Source organism: Mauremys reevesii, linkage group 7 (assembly GCF_016161935.1).
Source record: "Mauremys reevesii isolate NIE-2019 linkage group 7, ASM1616193v1, whole genome shotgun sequence".
Classification (NCBI taxonomy): Eukaryota; Metazoa; Chordata; order Testudines; family Geoemydidae; genus Mauremys; species Mauremys reevesii.
In genome coordinates this window covers 21,914,397-21,936,212 of record NC_052629.1, presented here as the reverse complement: position 1 = coordinate 21,936,212, position 21,816 = coordinate 21,914,397, and the positions used below count along the sequence as shown (strand labels likewise).

General features: G+C 44.8%; 1 protein-coding gene and 1 long non-coding RNA gene across 2 annotated transcripts in view; one reads left to right on the top strand and one right to left on the bottom strand.

Moving 5' to 3' along the window:
* Positions 1–772: 772 nt before the first annotated feature.
* The window catches only part of ADAM12 (ADAM metallopeptidase domain 12), a 320,435-nt gene continuing 299,391 nt past the window's right edge, over positions 773–21,816 (top strand). The window contains exons 1-2 of the mRNA XM_039546827.1: positions 773–811; positions 13,463–13,591. Of these exons, the coding sequence (XP_039402761.1) occupies positions 805–811; positions 13,463–13,591 (136 nt within the window). The 5' untranslated portion in view covers positions 773–804. The remainder of the gene's footprint in view (positions 812–13,462; positions 13,592–21,816) is intronic.
* Positions 9,829–13,914, bottom strand: LOC120409201. The gene is made up of 3 exons (XR_005601194.1): positions 13,824–13,914; positions 11,336–11,392; positions 9,829–9,873 (listed from the first exon to the last, which is right to left on the bottom strand). It is a non-coding gene; the product is annotated as an uncharacterized LOC120409201 (long non-coding RNA).

The following is a 21,816-nucleotide window of genomic DNA, read 5'->3' as shown; positions in this document are numbered from 1 at the left end:
TTTATTTATTTTTGCTACCTTGATTATAAATGTTTGCAGCATTGGAGAAACTGAATAATGCCCCAATTGTTAGATGAACTTCATGCAGGCAGCCCCCTGTGTTCACACAACCCTGTTGAAGCTAAAGGGCATCTGTGTGGGCACAGGAGGCTGCTTGTGCAGAGATCGTGGCAGGATCAAGACCTGACTAGAGGATCAGTAAAAATTAAACCAAGTGCTGTCAATAAACAGAGACAATATTTGCTTCCTCCAGTTCCAGTATTCACAGCTGTTACTTGTAAATGCAGAAAGTTCAAAATTTTTACACAGAAATATGACTTTCAATGCGATGTCTTTACGATCGGCCGCAAAGAATGTTGTAACCAATGTGGGGAAAGTGCAAGAAGAACTGGGGCACAGGTTCAATCAAGGCTTGGAGAATGAAATTCTACTCTGTGTTATACTAGTGAAAATCCAACCAACTTCATTGACAAGTGAGCCCAGAGAAAGAGTTTTCTACTGAAATCAGTGTCATAACATGAGCATCCTATTTGTACATGTGATAAATGGGGGAGGGGGGAAGTTCCCTTTTATGGACACTCAACCCGCCAGCTATAAAATCCCTGTTAGTAGCTGTTCTCTATTTGCTTTACCTGTAAAGCGTTAAAACAGTCCACAGGTAAAGGAAGGGAGTGGGCACCTGACCAAAAGAGCCAATGGGAAGGCTAGAACTTTTTAAAATGGTGGGGGGGCTTTCCCTTTGTGTCTGTTGTGGCTCTCTGGAGAAGAGTGGGACAGAGCAGCAGTTATGCTGTGAGAAGCTGAATGCCAGGTATGAAAATCATCAGAATCATACCTAGAATTGCTTATTTGGAACCCAGATACGTAAGTAGATCAGAAATAGTATAGAAAGACATGATTAGGTTTATTTTGTTTGTTTCTTATGGCTTGTGGATTCCTCTGTGCTAACCCCAGATGCTTTTGTTGCTTGTAACCTTGAAGCTAAACCCCCAGAAAACCTATTTTAGGTGCTTAAATTTCATTAAAAACAAAAAAAGAAAATACATCTGAAAACTCAGGCTATTAATAGATTTTTTAAAGAGCAATTCCAAAATTTATCTTTTTTTAAGAACAGGATTTGGATTTTTGTGTCTTATGAGGTTTATGGTTTTTTTTAGTTAGCTGGTGACAACAGCTGATTTCTTTGTTTTCTTTCTTAGCTCTTCCCAGGGGAGTGGGGGGTGAGTGAAAGGGCTTGAGGGTACCCTACAGCAAGGAATTCTCAAGTGCGCCTTCCTGGGTTCCAAGGGGTTTTGCATTTGGGTGGTGGCAGCATCTACCCATTCAAGGTCAGAGAGAAGCTGTGACCTTGGAAGTTTAATATCAGTCTGCAGTGGCCAGTATTAATTTTTAGAATCCTTGTGGGTCCCCACCTTCTGCACTCGAAGTGGCAGAGTGGGGAATCAGCCTTGACATGGTGGCAGAGCGGTGGGATCATTTTGAAGCAGAAGCACAGACCTCAGAAAAATGTGTCCTTTTTGGCTGATAGAACGAATGAACACTCCCTGGTTTTCAATCTAATCTATCTAAACAGGCATGCAAAGGGTTCAGCATGCAAAGCCAGGGAATCCAACAAGCAGTTTATTTTTTTTCCCCTAGCTTTGTGGCAATTAAATAGTTAGGCTAGAGTAGGGCAGCCTGTGCACGAGGTTGAGGTTGGGCACTGAAATCCCAAAGCCGCACACCATGAAAAAGACAGACCCAGATCAAGCCCAGACATCCGGCTCCATGTCAGAAGTGCAGGGGGGACCGGGAACTTCCCAGGAGGGAAGGGTCAGCCCTCCCCAATCCAAGATCCAGGTGCCAAGATGCCCTCAACCCAGACTGTCTTCTGCAGTCAGAACTCAGGAATTTCGTCACACAGATGATGCGCTTGGAAGCGGAGTTGAAAAGAGAGGCAACGTGCTTGGAAATGAAGCACTCTGAGGCAGAATTAGAGCTGAAGTGCTTAAAGCTGGAAAGGGCTAAGCTGGATCCACCAGGTAACACTAACAGTCCTTCTCCAGGTACTGCTCCCCATTCCAAGAAATTCTCCACATACATGGTAGGCGATGATACAGAGGCCTTCTTAGAAAATGTTGAAAGGGCCTGCCTTGGGTACAACACCCCCACAGACCAGTATATGGTGGAGCTGAGGCCATAACTCAGTGGACCCTTAGCAGAGGTGGCAGCTGAAACGCCTTAAGACCACATGAACAAATATGAACCTTTTAAGCAAAAGGCCAGAATTAAAATGGGGTTAACACCTGAGCATGCCCTTCAGCGGTTCAGAGACCTAAGGTGGAAACCAGATGTGGCATTTTCCTGACATACCTACCACATGGTAAAAAATTGGGATGCCTGGATATCAGGAGCAAGTGTTAATCTCTGGAAGATCTGTCTCTCCTAATACAAATGGAGCAGTTCTTAGAAGGGTGTTCCTGAGGAAATAGAAAGGTACATCCTAAATGGGAAGCCCAAAACTGTAATTGAGGGAGGGAGGATTGGAACCAAATGGGCGGAAGTGGTGGAGAAGAAGAAAGCTAGTAGCAGTTCATGCGGATACCAGAAGGGGCAACCTGAGATGACACCCCACCATTGGGGTCAGCCCAAAGCCCCACCTCACAAGGAGGAGCCCTCCACACAGCCAGGGAGACCCCAGATGCCCTCTTGTCTCCAACCACCCACCCTGCCCCAGCCCACAGTCAGCTGGGTGATGCTTTAAATGTGATGAGCTGGGGCGTGTGAAGGCCAACTGCCCCAAGAGTACCAGCTGACTGCAACTCATCACCTCGGAGTGCCACCGAGAGCCTTCAGGCCCAGATGCCTTGCAAATACTGCCAGAGGGAAGGGAAACACTAATTGTGGGTGGGAGGAAGATTACTGCATGGAGAGACACTGGAGCATGGGTGTCAGCTATCCACCAATCCCTGATGGACCCCAAAATCATCAATCCAGAGGCCCAAGTGATGGTGCAAACCTTTAAGGCCAACTCTTTTAACTTGCCTACTGCAAAGTTGCCTGTCCTGTCCAAGGGCTGGTCAGGAATATGGACTTTTGCAGTCTCTGATGATTATCCCATTCCCATGCTGCTGGGAGAAGACTTAGCCAATCATGTGAGGCTAACAAAAAGGGTTGGGATGGTCACCTGCAGCCTGGCTAAACAGGCCTCCACACCTAACTCCATTCCTGAGCCTCCTACAGGGACCCAGCCAGAAGTGATGAAACGAGACCCCAGACCAAAATCTATGGCAGCAGTTGAAGATCCAGTTTCTGGGACCCAGACAAAACCAGCCCAAGAATCGGAGCTGGCAGAGCAGTTAGCACCAGAGCCTGTGCTTGCAACCCCACCAGAGTCTGGGGAGCCAGCACCAAAGGGCACCACAGAGCCTGCACATGCAGGGCAGCTACACCGGTGCAAGAAGCTCAGTACAACCCAGTGCACCAGCGGAGAGTAGCTCATGGTCAACGGAGACACCCCCATCACCTGCATCGCTTCCGGTGGGACCAAGTCCAAATCCTCAACCCAGTGAGGAACTAATGTCTCCAGCATCAAGGGAGCAGTTCCAGGCAGAGCAGGAAGCAGAGAAAAGCCTCAAGGGAGCTTGGACGGTGGCACGGAGCAACCCACAACCTCTCAGCTCTTCCAGTAGATCCAGGTTTGTTGTAGAAAGAGGACTTTTATACAAGGAAACCCTTTCTGGTGGGCACAAGAAGGACTGGCATCCTCAGACAGTCGGTAGTTCCAATTAAGTATAGGGACTTAATTAGAGTCCAACCCTAACGGATGGCTTCTCAAGCTAAAACCGCAATAGAAAGAGAGATCAAGGACACATTACAGATGGGTGTAATCTGCCCTTCTGAAAGTGCATGGACCTCTCCAGTAGTTCTGGTTCCCAAACCAGATGGGGAAATCCACTTTTGTGTAGACTACCATAAGCAAAATGATGTAACTCACCCAGAAGACTATCCTATGCCACGCACAGATGAGCTGTTGGAGAAACTGAGATGTGCCCAGTTCATCTCCACCTTAGACTTAACTAAGGGGTACTGGCAAGTGCCGCTAGATGACCCAGCCAGGAAAGGTCAGCCTTCATCACCCATGTAGGGCTGTATGAATTTAATGTGCTCCCTTTCGGACTGCAAAATGCACCTGCCACCTTCCAGAGACTGGTAGATAACCTTCTGGCTGGAGTTGGGAAATTTGCAGTTGCCTACCTTGATGATGTGGCCATATTCTCAGATTCATGGGCAGAACATTGGAAACACCTCCAAACTGTCTTCCACTGCATAAGAGTGCAGGATTAACCGTTAAGGCCAAAAAATATCAAATAGGCCTAAACAGGGTAACGTACCTTGGACACCAGGTGGGTCAAGGAACTATCAACCCCCTACAGACTAAAGTAATGCTATAAAAATGGGCTTGTTCCTAAGTCGAAGAAGCAAGTCCAATCCTTCTTGGGCTTGGCCAGGTATTACCGGTGATTTGTACCACACTACAGCCAAATTACCACCCCACTAACACACCTAATCAGCAAAAAAAACAGCCAAATGCAGTTCAGTGGACTGAGAAGTGTCAGAAAGCCTTTAACCAGCTTAAGGTGACCCTTATGTCTGACCCTATCCTAAGGGCCCCAGACTTCGACCAACCGTTCACTTGGATGCATCTGTGGTTATGACGTGGTGTAGGAGCAGTTTTAATGCAGGAAGGACCAGATCAACAATTCCATACTGTCATGTTTGTCAGCAAAAAACTTTCTGAGAGGGAAAGCCCCTGGTCAGTCTCAGAAAAGGAATGTTACGCCATTGTGTATGCTCTAGAGAATCAGCCTTGACAACGTATATCAGCATTATTCAGGGAAACATAATTTTCTTTTATTATGTATAAACATTGTGTGATGAGGCATATAGGGGTTATCAAGTCTACTTAAGTACAGAGACATGTCCTGTATCTTTTTCAGATACTACAAACCCACCTCCACCCTCCTTTTCACACTATTTATACAACAATATGACACTTACCACTGTACTTGCATTCTACAAACTGCAAAACAATCTAACAGATCCCTGATTCCATAGGGAGCCAATGAAGAGAGGGAGAAGTGATCTTTCATTGGCTTGTGTTCTGAACTGAGTCAAGCTTTATAGGAAGGACATGCATTTCATTCCAAAATAAAGAGAATCTTAATTGTCAATCCTGGAGGCCATGAATACACAGATGCCTGTGGCACAGTCAAAATGTGAGAAGAGCAGATGTGGACATCTTGCGAAACACAGACGGGCAGTGGTATTTTTTGTCCCTTGGGCTGTTACAGGTATCTAGAAGAAGCTGAGGATCTAGGAGAACAGAGTCTATGTATGATCCTTAATGATCTGAGAGCATCCTCGGTGGAAGACAATGTTATGACCTTGGGCTAGTTACGTCTCTCCCTGTGTGTCCTTTTTTCCTCATCTGTAAACTAGGGATGATGATACTGGCTACCTTTTGTGAAGTGGTTTGTAATCTATGAATGAAAAATGCTAGACAAGAGTTAGGTATTATTATGGAGGTGCTATCTCCCCACCAGAAACCTTCGTCTTTTTGGAATTGAGGTTCAGTCAGCTGCCCTTCTTCCAGTTGCTGGTCTCAGCCAGACACCTGAACAGCTGGGTTTCTATTTCCATCTGATGTGAAGGGGATGTAGTACTGGTCTGGGTACCACTATATATTGCTGTCAATGTTTCACAATCGTCCTTAGTGGCTTTGCAGAGATGTTGAGCAGAATATGGGAGAGGATGATGAGTTAGTGCTATCATGACTCTCTGGGTGTAGCCTTAAAGGAATGATTGACACTATCTCAGCACAATTGTGCTAACTCTTGCCATATATCTGTGATGAGATGGACAGATTCCACAGGTGGCCATATCCAATTCTGTGGAGAGGTCGACCAACATAACTCCATGCATAATAATATCTAGCTCTGACAGTGCTTTTCATCAGCAGATCACAAAGCACACTACAAAGGAAGCAAATATCGCCCCAATTCTATAGTCCTTATCCACTGTCTACTGGAGAAACTTCAGCAATGGTGTGGTTTGGAATAGTTGAGAAGGGTGTGACTTAACAACTGCAGTCGTGGAGGAGAGATCTATGGTAAGAGTGTCAGCTTGCGCGAATCTTTTCTTTTTCTAATTCTGAATCCTGTCTGCATCAGTTTTTCTTCCCTGTGACCCTGGAAAAGTCATTTTTAAACCCTCTCTCTCACTCTCCTCATCTGTCAAATGGGCATAATACTTGTCTACTGCACAATGTTGTGAGGCTTGATCTAGTCATATATTATAGTGCCTTCCATCTACGGATATCCCAGCACTTAATGAGTATAACATTTCTATATACATTCCTTACCTAGGGGCTTCTTCTCCAGACTCAGCACCCACTTTCCCTCCTGTCTTTGATGCTAACTAATTTCTCCTCAATATCCTCTCTTCATTTAGCTTCCAGGAGTTTGTCTTTTGGTTATCCTCATCTTTTGCTGATGACTCTTTCTCTGCTTCCCTCCTCTCTAGTCTCCCAGGCATCTCTCCTTGTGTATTCCTTTCTTTAGGCTATGCTTGTCTTTGGGTGATTTCTGCCACACTTAGCACCTTTCTGCTGCCTACTCTCAAATCTACCTTTTTGCTTCTAACCATACAAACATGTTGCATTTATTATAAAATAATACATGCAAACTTTTGGATAACCAAGCATTCTGACTAGCTTGGATTCTGGTAATCAAAGTTGACCTATACTGACACATGAACAAAATTTCAGACCAAGTGTCCCTTGGACACGCCTGTCTGGTACAGACAGGTTGTTTACACCTGTGAATGACAGCATGCGGTGTTCTTGTGGCTTGAATGTAATACTCGTTGTTACAAGCATCTCTTAACCTCTCAGATTCCTGCTGTTAAGGCTGATGTGCTGTTTATTTTCCTACTGTGCCTTATTTTCAACTACTGGTATATTAATCAGTCCTAGTGACACTGCACACCTTCCTTGGGCAAAGTTTTCACTCAACAACCCTAAGTTCTCTTCTCTTTCAGTAAAGAGATCAGGCCCAAGCCAAGGAACAGGGACTAATGCCACAAACAAATCCTCTTTCACAGGTTTAACATTGCACTCAGAAATATTTTAGTAATTTTTTTTAAATAAACACAGCTATCTGAAAGCAGAGAAAGCTAAAGCTCTGTCAATTTTCATTCGATACAGTCATAGGCAGTTCCATGCAATAGAGTAAGAGGTGGTTGGGAAGCTGGAGAACAAAGCACACTTTCCTGGCGCCACTGCATTAATGGCAATAAGTAATGATACTTCGCACTTGTACAGGATTTAGCCTTTTTGAAATACTATATGGATGTTAACTAATGAACTCTCTCAAAATCCTGTGAGGAAGTATTCTTCTCCAATTTACAGATTGTGGAGATTGAGGTCAGGAAGTGAGGTGATTTACCCAATTATAGAAGATTAGGGTTGGAAGAGACCTCAGGAGGTCATCTAGTCCAACTCCCCGCACAAAGCAGGACCAACACCAAATAAATCATCCCAGCCAGGGCTTTGTCAAGCCAGGCCTTAGAGATTTTAAGGATGGAGATTCCACCACCTCCCTAGGTAACCCATTCCAGTGCTTCACCATCCAAATAGTGAAATAGTTTTTCCTAATATCCAACCTAGACCTCCCCCAATGCAACTTGAGACCTTTGCTCCTTGTTCTGTCATCTGCCACCACTGAGAACAGCCCAGCTCCATCCTCTCTGGAACCCCCCTTCAGGTAGTTGAAGGCTGCTATCACATCCCCCCTCACTCTTCTTTTCTGCAGACTAAACAAGCCCAGTTCCCTCAGCCTCTCCTCATAAATCATGTGCCCCAGACCCCTGATCATTTTTGTTGCCCTCTGCTGGACTGTCTCCAATTTGTCCACATCCTTTCTGTAGTTGGGGCCCCCAAACTGAACGCAGTACTCCAGATGTGGCATTACCAGTGCCGACTAGAGGGGAATAATCACTTCCCTCAATCTGCTGGCAATGATCCTACTAATGCAGCCCAATATGCCGTTAGCCTTCTTGGCAACGAGGGCACACTGCTGCCTCATATCCAGCTTCTCGTCCACTAATCCCCAGGTCCTTTTCTGCAGAACTGCTGCTTAGCCCGTTGGTCCCCAGCCTGTAGCAGTGCATGGGATTCTTCCATCCTAAGTGCAGGACTCTACACTTGTCCTTGTTGAACCTCTTCAGATTTCTTTTGGCCCAATTCTCCAATTTGTCTAGGTCTCTCTGGATCCTATCCCTACCCTTCAGCAGATCTACCTCTCCCCCAAGTTTAGTGTCACCCGCAAACATGCTGAGGGTGTAATCCATCCCATCATCCAGATCATTAATAAAGATGTTGAACAAAACTAGCCCCAGGACTGCGCCCTGGGGCATTCCGCTTGATACCGGCTGCCAACTAGACATCGAGCCGTTGACCACTACCCGTTGAGCCCGGCAATCTAGCCAGCTTTCTATCCACCTTATAGTCCATTCATCCAATCCATACTTTTTTAACTTGCTGGCAAGAATACCTTGGGAGACTGCATCAAAAGCTTTGCTAAAGTCAAGATATATCATGTCCACCATTTTCCCCATATCCACAGAGCCAATTATCTCATCATAGAAGGCAATCGGGTTGGTCACGCATAACTTGCCCTTGGTGAATCCATGCTGACTATTCCTGACCACCTTCCTCTCCTCCAAGTGCTTCAAAATGGTTTCCTTGAGGACCTGCTCCATGATTTTTCCAAAACAGAGCCAAGATTACCTCGCAGAAGCTTTTGACCCTTAAGCCTTCATTGTTTTTTTTTTTTTCCCCCTAGATCACAGTGCCTCTCAGGTGAGTCAGAATGTCACACTACTCTAGAAGATTCCACCCAAGCATGTTGATCTTATACCAGTGAGACAGGGCAGCTATCTGAGGCTTGATGCCAAATGAGGCTGAATTGTCAGTTCAGTTGTGAGTTAGTGATTGTGTTAATGCAGGTTAGTGTCCTGTTACCACACTCCATGCAGACCAGCTATCTACCTTCTGTCTCCTCTTCTCCCCTCCCCCATCTCACAGCACAAGAGAAGTAGTGGCCCAACTATCAGGAGGAGAAAACCAAGGGGCTGAATGAGCAGCAGTTGCCTGAAGAGCTGCTACCATCACAGGATGTCATGTGCCCCAGACAGAAGGAGGTGTGGGTCCCAAACATAAGAAGTATTAGAAGCACTAGAGCAGGGGTCAGCAACCTTTCAGAAGTGATGTGCCGAGTCTTCATTTATTCACTTTTATTTAAGGTTTTGCGTGCCGGTAATACATTTTATTGTTTTTAGAAGGCCTCTTTCTATAAGTCTATAATATATAACTAAACTATTGTTGTATGTAAAGTAAATAAAGTTTTTAAAATTTTTAAGAAGCGTCATTTAAAATTCAATTAAAATGCGGAGCCCCCCCGCCGGACCGGTGGCCAGGACCCAGGCAGTGTGAGTGCCACTGAAAATCAGCTTGCGTGCCAGGTTGCATACCCCTGCACTAGAGTAAGTAAAGGTACTTTTTGGGAAGCAAGTGGGGCAAAAATGGGTGGGGGGAAGGGGAAGGGTGAGAGAGTAAAATCAGGGTGAGAGAACAAAACATGATTGATAAAGGAACGCAAACAAGAAAAAACACTGACACTTTTAAATGGATAAGATTTTTTTAAATTAAAAAAATGACTAGACAGGTATTTGCCTATATGGAAAAATCTGCAGGACGAGGGCCTACCTTTGAAATATCCAGGGTGCCTCGCAGCAGCAGTTTGATTTGCTCTTGCTCACCCATTCATTCATCTAAGGTAGATAAGTTGAGTTTCATAAAATTTATTGCAAGTGGGTGTTTTTTAGTATGAGTCCTTAAGAAATCAAGGAGTACTTGTGGCACCTTAGAGACTAACAAATTTATTTGGACATAAGCTTTTGTGGGCTAAAACCCACTTTGAAACCTAAGAAATCAAGGTTTGTTTTGTTTTCCGTGGTCAGTAATGAGTTTGTTTTTAATGAATGACAGTTTTTTGTTCTAGATCTTTGGCCAAAATTGTATGTCCTGCAATTTGAGAGTTTGTTGCTGTCCTCCAGCCTGAGATGGTTAACAAAGCACTCTGGATTCCTTGGTGATAAAAACTGTTAATTGATTCACTTTAAACCCCATGAAAATAAACGGAATTATATATTCCAAGTAGTAGGACAGGAATGATAGTATTCTCAGTTCCTCACTTGTGTGCTTTGGAGGGGATGGGGATGGAGGTGGGGGGGAGGAGCAAATCCACAGGGTCCCGTCCCCCCCCTCCGCGCGCACTTGGTGAATGAACAAAAAATAGGGCAACTGGGGAATACTTAATTAAATACAAATCACAACACTGAAATGCATTGCCAGGAGTCTACATGAGCATAAAGAGGAGCTGTTTAAAAGCATTTGTTGCTTTTTAATTTTTTACCCTATGTTTTAAGAAAATATACCTTCAAAGGACAGAAAAGCTACAGCCTCTCCTGACTTAGTCGGGTGTTACCAAGGGCCATTACTGAAGAATCTTCTGGCTTTTTGGACACAAGGGGGTTATTGTTTTTAACCTTCATTTTGAAGGTATTGGGATACATACAATAAATCATCCCTTCAAAAAAAAAGTGGCATCATTAACTAGATTTTAAAATTAAAAAGTTGAAATTATCTGGGTCAATAAAAATGAGCATTGGCAACCTTACACTGACACTTAACTGTTCTAAAAAACAGATCCATGGGATAAGGAATAATCATAGCATAAACCAATTTAAAGTTATACTGGAAAATAATAACACCTGCCTGACAACTATAGTTGTACGTAGGTGGGGTAAAGAATGAGTTCTTTCCATTCAGAAGTTTTCTTTGTTTTAGGATACTTTTTCTCCCAATTACTACTTCATTTAAACACCCCTACATGAATCATTCTCCATTAGAGATGACCTGCATTTGGATAGCAGCTTCCAGACACAATCTGGCTATTCTGGATTGTGATAACTTGCAAATTCAAAAAATTGTTTTGCTCTTATTGGGTTTAACTCATTCAGTGTGCTTTGTGCTGTACAGTACACAAAAATGAGACCCTGCCCAAAGGGGTTTATCTAGCTGTGTAACTTGGAATAAAGTATCCATTAAAGACATACATTTTAAATGCATCTAAAACTAATCCAGATTTCACCTGCACAAAAGAAAGAAATGGACAAAATGAAACCATATTAACGTTTGGTGAAATTTTATCAGAAACATATCCTTGCTCACCTCTCAAACACTCTCCTTGTCGGTGTGTCCTTCACAGAGCTCAATTCATAGAATTTTCTAGTGGGGGGTGAGAAATGCAAATCAAAACTCTGAGAAATTAGAGAAACGGAGTTCTGCGCATGTTTTGACACCTTTTGGTGGAGGTGCGGAATATCTTAAGTCTGAGGAGAGGTAGGCGGCTAAAAGGACTTGTATTATTCCATTTCACGTCAGACTGTACAAATCTTTCAAACCCATATGTGATCCGAAGATACCTTTCAAGGTGTAATTACTGCCTTTAAACCCACTAGAAGAGTGGTTCTCAACCAGGAGTGCAGAGACCCCTGTGTGGGGGGGGGGGTGGAGGCTGTGAGCAGGTTTCAGGGGGTCTGCAAAGCATGACTGACATTAGATTCACCAGGGCCCAGGGCAGAAAGCCAAAGCTGCGGTGTGTGGTACTGCAGTCTGCAGCCCTGAGCCCCACCACCTGGGGCTGAAGCTGAAGCCTGAGCAACTTAGCTTTGCGGTGCTCCCTGTGGCCCCAGGCAATTGCCCTGCTTGCTACCTCCTAACGCAGGCCCTGGCTTTTATACGTGGAAAAACAGTTGTTATAGGACAGTGGGGCTTGGACTTTTTATAGCATGTTGGGGGCGGGGCGGGGGAGGGGCTCCTAGTGACCAGATAGCAAGTGTGAAAAATCAGGATGAGGGTGTGTGTGTGTGGGGGGGGGGGGTAATAGGAGTCTATGTAAGAAAAGCCCCAAATATTAGGACTGTCCCTATAAAATTGTGACATCTGGTCACCCTAACCGGCCTCCAAAAGCAGAAGGTTAAGAACCCCTGCACTAGAACAGTCACTATTTGCAAATTCAAATTTGCACAGCTCTGTGGGGTTTGTGAGTGTGGTTTTGTCTTTGTTTTTTGTTGGCAAAGGCCCAAGCTTAGGCTCTCATCCTGAAAATTGTTCCATGCAAGAAGAATCTTGAGTGGAAAAAATTGCAGAATTAGGGCCTCACACATATGAGTTACTTTATGCCTATGAGTATTCCCCCTGATTTCAATAGAACCACGTGTGTAAAATGCAGGCAGCTTTGTGTTTCCAGGATCGGGGCCTTTCTTTCTCCCTTCCCTGGGAGAAACCCTGAGAGACATCAATCGCTGCATTTATATGTATTTTGGTGGCGGGTTTGATGGGCATAAACTACTGTCTGGGTTTTTTTGTTTGTTTGTTTCCCAGATAACTGTTGACAATGTGAATGAGGAAGATATTTTTTTAAAAAACAACCTATTTTGTTCATTAAACTTTTAAACACTGAAAAGTAGCAGCCCCAAGGATCAGAAATAACCCACAATGATATGAAACCAATAAAGAATTTCTGTTCTTATTACACGTTCATGTTGATTTTCCGACTAAGCCATCACCCTGTGTGTAACAGAAATCACTAGAACACTATACAACCCTCCGTGTGAGCAGGGAGGAGAAGCTTCATCCGGATCACTTATCACTAGAGGGGGAAACTTCTAACACATATACCAGTCACGGCAGCAAAAGAGGGGGAGACTTGAAAGCTAACCTTAAAATTAATCCCACAGGAGGGAGTCTCCTTCCAACTGCAGGAGACTTGGCAGGTCTGGGAATAGGGATGATGTGTCGTTTCAGGAACACACCACCGTGCCTGAGTAACCTCTCCTGAACAGAGAACTGTTACCGTGTGCAGGGCGGGAGGGGAGCGGAGGGCCGTAGGACCCCGCGGAGCCGCCGTGAGGGGAGGCAGGAGGACAATAATTTGTTCCATTGTAATGAGAACGGTAAATGTTGGCAAGGGGCAGATTTCCCAGGCCTGCCTTCTTTCACCAACGATCTTCAGTGCCTCCTGCTAGCCAACACGGACAGTGTGCTCATTTATTGCAACGGTCAACAGATAGTTCTTGCCAAAAAAAAAAAGCAAAAAGCCAAACCCCAAACAACTTTTTTTTTTATAAAAGCAAAGCCCAGCTCATCAGCAGCCCATGCAGGAGCAGGAGGGGTTTGGGAGTTAACTGCATGCAGGAAATCTCTCACATCCTGCGTCCCAGCTCGCTCCTCTCTGTAACTGTATATTATGGTGCTATTCTCCAGACCTAGCTGATGAAAGTTTGTCTCTTTCAGTCTGGGCTAAGATGTCAAAGCGTCTCCATGCAGAGCAGCGGCGCTTCCCTCCTCCTCACCCCCCAGCCCAGAGATTCATGCTGCTGCTGAGCCTAAGCTGGCTCTTTATAGCATCATCCAGGGCTCAAGGTAAGTTGACGATGCTTTTATACACATACACACACATTTCCAGGGCACAAGCCAGCATGTGATACGGCCAAGTTTGGACCCCTTCACCCGCGCCGACGCGGTTAGAAAGAAGCAGAGTTTCCCTTGGCATTTCCCTGCCACCCTGGGGCTTCTGCATATTTGCATTTCTCTCCCCCCCCCCACCAAAAAAAATCCCCCTCCTCTCCTGGCTGCAATCTCCTCTTCCAGTTACCATCCCGTCCCGTCTGCTCTGCAAATCCAGCTCCTCTCTGAGAGCAGCAGCCGCACCGCGTTCCCCAGCTCCTCTTTTGCTCTGGTTGTGCCGCTGTGTTTGCGTGGAAGGGGGAGTTAGCTTAGTTCACGCTGCGTCGGCTGTTCACTGCAGCCCAGAGAGCCGGGCTGGAGGACTGCTGCCTGCTTAGCTGCAGCGCCAGCTCTCCAGCCGCAAAGTACCCAAGCTTGCATTAGCCCTCACGCCTCTCATGCCCCTTCCTCCCCCAGCCTGGGGCAATGTGGCAGGCGATTCTCGTTACTGATGCAGAGGACCCCGGGACAGAGGGACACACGCCATACAAAAGTTGATCTAATCGGTTACTAAGTTCTGTCTTTGCTTTCAAGTTTTGCCTTGGCAAACTCTAGCCGCACATTGCACAAATCAGACCTAGTCTCACCTATTTGGGGATGAAGGAGCGTGGGAGACCTTTTTCTAAAGTCTCTCTATTTTTTTTTTTCGGAATGAAGGATTTTGCTGTGTGTTTCAACGAGATACCAGTTACACTCGAGATTGCTTTGAAATCTCACCTCATTGAAATTGCCCTAGCAACTTAAAATGCAGACCTGCATAAATAGCTCAAGGACTAAAGAGTATTCACACCATAGCCTTTCTTTTGGGTCCTGTTCCAGCATGTAGGGAATCTTCAACTGTTTTTTCCCCCCCTTAAACCTGTTGCTATGGGCTAGTCACCTGGTTCCTGTTTATTTTACAATAAACACTCGCATATGTTCAGTTGAGGATTTTCAAACACTTTACTGAAAATTTAGCCTTACAACACCCCAGTGAATTTGGTAAGAATTATTTAGGGAAGGGCAAACACTTTATAATAAGTAATCTATTCAAAACACTTTGCTTCTCTGTTTATGAATTTTCTGCACATAAATTGGGAGAAATGGATTTATCATTAAAAATTACGTGTGAATTCAGCTATTAATCCTGAGTCTGTAGACTCAGTGGAGGACAGTTCCACATGAATATTTGAAAGTGGATATTTGTACTTTGCTGGTTAGTTTCCTGGGTCATGTGGTATTGTTTCTGGTATCTGAGTGGATAATTTCTGTAAGCAACCACCAACAGTAAGAATTTTGAATTGCATGTTGGTGTAGAATTTGAAATCTGAACTGTTAGTCAGATGTGAGTCATAATCCACTTTAGATGAGTATTTGGGCATTTCGGGCTTAACATCTGTTTTATTTTTCCTCCTTAGTGAAAGCTTTATTTTCTATCTAGAATATTCATGCTAAGGGAACACAGAATTTATTTAAATATTTGAATAAATATTTGCTTAAAATGTTTAACAGTATTGGCTTAGATTTGTTATGCCAGTTTCTCAGAAATATTTGGAGTCATCTTGTCCCCAGTTCACTCAGTAAGTTAGTGACAGAGTCAGGAATCAGACACAGAGGTCTGACTCTGTCCCCTGCTTTAACTAGTAGCTGACATTGTATAGTTTATGAGAGAGAGAGAGAGTTGTTAAATTGCATAAATATATAGCACAGCAATGAAAGAAGTACCTGTTTCTACAGACCTGTTTGCATGTGTCTACTATTCCAATTTGAAATTTAGCTTTTGTTTAGTCCCTAAATTTATGCACAGCAGATTTATGCTGGGACTGTGGCTTTGTTTTTGCTAGGAAAATTAACAGTATGGTAACTAAGGGTTAGCCCATGTTAACTAATGTGATAAGAAAACATACCTTTATCAACATGTAACCCCTTTGGGGTTTAGAGAGCATGGCCCCTTTAAATCTTTTTCCTAGCGGGGAGCGGGAGAGTGAGAAAAAAGGAGGGAAATGCCAGGGGGCTCTGTGGAGCTGGGGGAGAGAAAGGGAAGGGCTGCAGCCTGCAGGCCCTCCCAAACAGGGCCGGCTCCAGACCCCAGCGCGCCAAGCGTGTGCTTGGGGCGGCACGCCGCGGGGGGGGCGCTCTGCCTGTCGCCAGGAGGGCGGCAGGCAGCTCCGGTGGACCTCCCGCAGCTGTGCCTGCGGAGGATCCGCTGGTCCCGTGGCTCCGGTGGACCTCCCGCAGGCACGCCTGCGGATGCTCCACCGGAGCCGCGGGACCAGCGGACCCTCCGCTGGCACGTCTGCGGGAGGTCCACCGGAGCCGCGGGACTGGCGACCGCCAGCGCGCCCCCCGTGGTGTGCCGCCCTGCTTCGGGTGGCGAAATTACTAGAGCCGCCCCTGCTCCCAAAGGAAGCAGCAGGGAACCTGCCTGAAGCCTGGGAAGGACAGGGCGGCTGATCGGGGACACCCCAGGACAGGAGCCAGGAGGAGCCGTGTACCAGGGAGGAATTGCCGGAGAAGGACAGGCCGGAGCTGGACCCAGTATCACAGCTGCCCAGGGCTGCATGGGGCTGTGAGTACTGGGGCTTGTGACTCTGCATTGGGAACAAGGAGGGAGGCTGCTAGATAGTTAAGTGGGGAGGTGGTCGCTCTGTGTGGCTTTGCAGAGAGCGGCAGAAGAGGGCACCGGAGGGTTTGTTGGGAAAAGTTCACTGGTGCCGAAGATGACCAGGAGCACCCGAGACTCACCACTGGACTGGAACTTTGCTCAGGACTCCTGAACTCTGTATGCAGACACATTGCTCAGTGTCTGCCCTTCCAGACTGTGCTACCACTGGGTCCGTGGGGCCTTAGCTTGGATGCAGCCCTGTTTTACTGCTCCTCCTATATTTCCCCTTGTTTTCTCCTCTCATCCCTCTGTAAATAAATAGCTCCCTTTCTTATATCCATTGTACTTTTCCTGTGGGTGTGTGTGTTCACTCGGGGGTTTGGAACAGGTGCCCCTGGGGTGGAAGGGATTTTTTCCTGCTGCTTTCCTGCATGTGCCTTCTCTTGGCCAGAGCTGCCTGCAGAGCAGACTCCATCTTGGCCCCAAGGGCGCTAAAGTTACAAACATGTTAGTTAACATGGGTTAACCCATGTTAATTAACAAACTGTTATCATTTTCCTAGTGAAGACAGAGCCATAGTCCTACCACAAATAGAGCTTCATGATCCACTTGATTTGAGAACACGCATATTCTATGTAATTGTGCATGCATGAACTGGGGTCATTATTTTAGTCAACTGACATCCCCAGATAGTGAGCTAGGAAGACATCAACTGGTCACAGTCAACTGGTAGCATACAAACCCCTCAGATGTGAGAACTAATCCTTGTCTCTGTGTGGGCCCAGGGGACAACGCTGCATATGAGCTTGTGGAATCAAGGCATGGCTAGTGCTTCTTCAATTACTTGTGTTGCATCTGGGCTGAAAACTTGCTGTGCAGGGTTCATAATATAACCTGCTTGATTTTGGTATTTTGAAGAAGGAAAGATTTATACATCTGAGATATTAAACCATATATAATGGTTTCTGTGCTTGCATAGTAGTACTTCACATGGACAGTTTATGAGAGTTTAAGTGCCTAAATATTTATACAATGAATGTTAATGGCTCCGAGAGTTTAAGATCATGGATGAATAGGCATAAACTATAACTTCTCTTAAGGGGCTACCATCTGTCAAGAGCCACTTATTGGATTTGACTCTTTCCTCGTGTCTTCCCATTTCCAATGCTAAACCTTCTAAGTCAATAACTATTAGTTCTTAAAATTCCCAGTCTCCTGCCTTTCTTACAGTTGTCACTGAACGTGTCCTTCTCCCACTTTTCCCCCCCGTTCACATCTTATCACTTATTCTCTTCTCTCTCAAATCTTTGTTGATACCTTTGGATGAAATTTACCCTTTGTGTTGGTCCTCAGCATAGGACTGGATTTCATCCTTAGTAAACCTGCAAAATTAAACACTTACTTTCTTGTCATATTGCTCCCTCTGGAGTCTTTTTGGAGTCAACAGAAAAACTCCCTTTGATTGAGCCCTACTTGATTCCCATGTAACCCTCAGAGCTCTTTTTAGTGTCATCTTGAAACTGTTGCTGAGGTTGAGGGGGATAAGCTTGGACTCTGTACAACCACGTGCTCATTTGACTGTTGGCCAAACTGACTTTCCTACAGATATTTTGGACACCCTGTGTAAGATCTGTAACTGGTGTACATAGGTGTGGCTCTGTTGTCTTTGATGGAACTGTGCCAGTTTACACCAGCTGAGGATATCCCCCTTCTGACCCTGCCCTGAAAATGCTCTGTTCCAGTTGATCTTGTCTATTCCCCCTGCCTGCAGGGGAGGTATCCAATTTGTTTGTTTTTGCCAAATTTCTAATCTCCCTTTTTCCTTGATGGTTGTTGGAAATGTTGCTCCCTAGCTATGAGGAGCAACTTCTAAGTAATGATCTACTGCATACATTTCAGACTGCTTGTCATCCTGCTCACAGCACTGAGACTGCCCTGACAGCAGCTCTCTAATGATCTGTGAGTGACTGCAACAAATCAGGGTTATGTTTATCTGTAATTTCTGCTGAAACTGTCAGCTGGAGTTGACACACTATTGATCATGAAATTCTGTTTAAAAAGTCTGAATTCCTGTAATAGTTTATTTGGATCTTCACCAGCCTGGTTCAGATCTCACATTTCCTAATCCTGACAGTTTTATCACTAGTGGCCCTTATGCTTCTAACATTTCTCAAATTGCCAGTGCAAATTGTCCATGGAGCCTGCCAGGGTTTCATTTTATTCAGTATTGGTATGCTTTTGGGCAGTATCATTTGTACTAAAGGGCTTCATTGTAACATGCAAATTGACAACAGTGAGATCTATTTTTCAAGCAGACCGTATGTCACTTTCAATCCTCTGCTAGTTCAGAGCCTGTAGGGGCAATGGAGCAATGTGCATATGTGTATCTCTGACAAACCCAGAGCTTGTTGTTGTTATTGCCAAGCCTTGCATCTGAGAGTCTAACTATTAGAGCCTGTGTCCCTTACAGACTGACAGGATGATTTTGTTCTTGGCTTTTCACAGCGAAAGGCGTCATAAGCTGGAAAATACCATTCGTAGGGGTGTTTTCTGTTTAGGTCTGAAATATCCGAATGCTTACAAGGCCATGCTCCATTACGTGGGCAAGCTTTCCTTGGCGCTTTATCTCCTGCAACAACCAATTCTGCTCAGAAGGTCTGACTCTCTTCTTGGTATTCATATTGAAGGGATCTCTTGTTTGCTCTCATCCCTTTTTCTATTTCCATTTTTCTCTCATTCTGTTTTTGCCTTTTACCCGAAGCCTACCTCAAATATTGGGATTTTTTTTAAGTTTTACATTCAAACATATATAAACATGTACATTATACGTTGAGGTGTATCGTTCATGTCACATTCAATATCTCTAAAACTCATATGACAAGGGATCTTGATCACAGGAAATCTCCAATATGAAAAGAACTAAGGTCTGCATTGTGCTGGCTAGGCAGAAACTTTTATTTGGGGCACTACTGAGTCTCCAATAGCAGCACCAGAGGTGCTGGATCAAAACTGTAGCCTTCTGGAGTCACTGAGAGTGTTGCCATTGACTTCAATGGATTTTGGACTAGGTACATTGTGCCACAAGCATGCAGGTAGCTTAATGGGGTAGGGGTAGGGGTAGGGGTAGGGGTAGGGGTAAGCTCAGTGGTTTGAGTATTAGCCTACTAAAGCCAGGGTTGTGAGCTCAATCCTTGAGGGGGCCACTTAGGAACGTGCAGGCAAAATCAGTACTTGGTCCTGTTAGTGAAGGCAGGGGGCTGGACTTGATGACTTTTCAGGGTCCCTTCCAGTTCCATGAGATAGGTATATCTCCATATATTTTTTTTTTTTTGTTACTGCATGTTGGTTAGTACAGCCTTGTAATGAGTTGCAACATGCACTCTTTTCTTTGTACAGCTAGCTGTAGTGGCCAAAGGAGAGCAAGGATTGTGGTTGTGACAACTGGGGAAAGGTATGCTTCTTTCTCCCCCAGAGAGAGACTGGCCACAGTCTGGCCTTAAGTGGAAACTGAGATGTACTGATGGTAATGGAAATACACTTAGTGTCATGTATAAATATGTAGCCTTCTTCAGCTATATTTATTTCTGAACAGCATCTTCAGAAACCAGTGTCACGTACTAAATGGTTTTTAGTAAAGTGTAATTCTGTCTCCCTAAAAACTGTGGGTCCTTATTGCTACATTTCCCTCTCCTTGCCCTGGCGCTAAATTAGGATTAAATATGCCTGGCATGAATTGTCCAGGTGCAGTTTATTCAGGCTTCAAACAGAGATAAGTTGCAACAATTCAAATCATGGGCCAGATCTTCATCTGGTCTGAATTAACATAGTTCTAATGATGTAACCTGGCAGAGCACAATTTAAACTGGCTGAGGACTGGTCCCTTGTAGATATTTGAAATTTACACCAGCAGTTAAAACCCACCACAGACAAGGTCTAGGTCCAGCTACTGAGACAGAGATGCACTTAGGTCCAGACCCTCAAAGCCATTACGTGCCAAACTCCCATTTAAATCAATGGGAGTTAAGTGCCTTTTAGAGGATGTGGGCCTTAGTCTTTATCCCTATGAGTAGAGCCCTACCAAATTCACAGTTCATTTTGGTCAATTTCATGGTCATAGGATTTTAAAAAATTGTAAATTTCATGATTTCAGCTATTTAAATCTGAAATTTCACGGTGTTATAATTGTAGGAATCCGGACCTAAAAAGGAGTTGTGGAGGGGTCACAGGGTTATTGTAGGAGGGGGGTTGTGGTACTGCTACCCGTACTTCTGCACTGCTGCTTTCAGCGGTGCTGCCTTCAGAGCTGGGCAGCTGGAGAGCGGTGGCTGCTGGCCGGGAGCTGAGCTCTAAAGGCAGAGCCACCGCCAGCAGCAACGCAGAAGTAAGGATGGAATGGTATAGTATTGACATCTTTACTTCTGTGCTGCTGCCTGCGGAGCTGGGCCCTCAGTGAGCAGCTGCCACTCTCCAGCCGTCCAGCTCTGAAGGCAGCAGTGCAGAAGTAAGGGTGGCATGGTATGGTATTGCTACTCTTACTTCTGTGCAGCTGCTGGCAGGGCTCTGACTTCAGAGCTGGGAGCTTGGTGAACAGGCGCCTCTCTCCGGCCACCCAGCTCTGAAGGCAGTGCAGAAGTAAGGGTAGCAATACCATGACCTCCTCCTAAAATAACCTTGTAACCCCCCCTGCAACTCCCTTTTGGGTTAGGACTCCCAATTTGAGAAACGCTGGTCTCCCCAATGAAACCTATATAGTATAGGGTAAAAGCACATAAAAAACCAGATTTCACAATCTGTGATGCGTTTGTTCATGGCTGTGAATTTGGTAAGGCCCTACTTGTGCGATTTTTATCTAGTATGAAGAATTGGGCTGTGTGACAGGCTGGTACTCTAGGACTATTCATTGGAAGTGACAAGTGAAGCATCTTTTTGTTGGTGCGGAAAGGCCATATAATTCTACTCTGAGTGCTAAAATTATTGTCCAGGTGGAAAGTGTTAATTGATGGAATCCTGTCTGTGTGGCTAACAGCAAGTTTCTCCTCTATTAGTCACAGGGTAAAAATTGAAGTTTGGGCTTTCTTCTCTCTTGAGCTCCTGTTTAATTATAGGGTTCAATTTTAATGTTTTTACTCAGTCTTATGAGATCATTTTGACCTAGTAACTAAAGTCATCAGTCAGATGGAGGTTAAGGTTTCTTCACTAGAGTCTTTACCTTCAGTTATCTTCCCATTGACTAGAGGTAGTTAACATCTGTAAAGGCTAGTCTGCCATTCCAGAAAACAAATGCTTTTAGTTTACTCTAGATTGATCCCAGGATAAACCACAACCATTTGGGCAGTATCCAGACTAGCCTATGCAAAGATGCTAACTCTTAGTGAAGTAACTTGAGGTAAAAACTTGGGTACAGATAACTCAACTTTTACATTACTTTACAGAGTTTTAATTTTTAGTAGCAGTTTCTTCCTTCTTTCTTTTTGTTAAATAAATGTAAGAAATAATTACACTCGCCTGACAAAATGGTTGGCCCCTACACAATCATTTGCTGGTACTTTCAGGATCA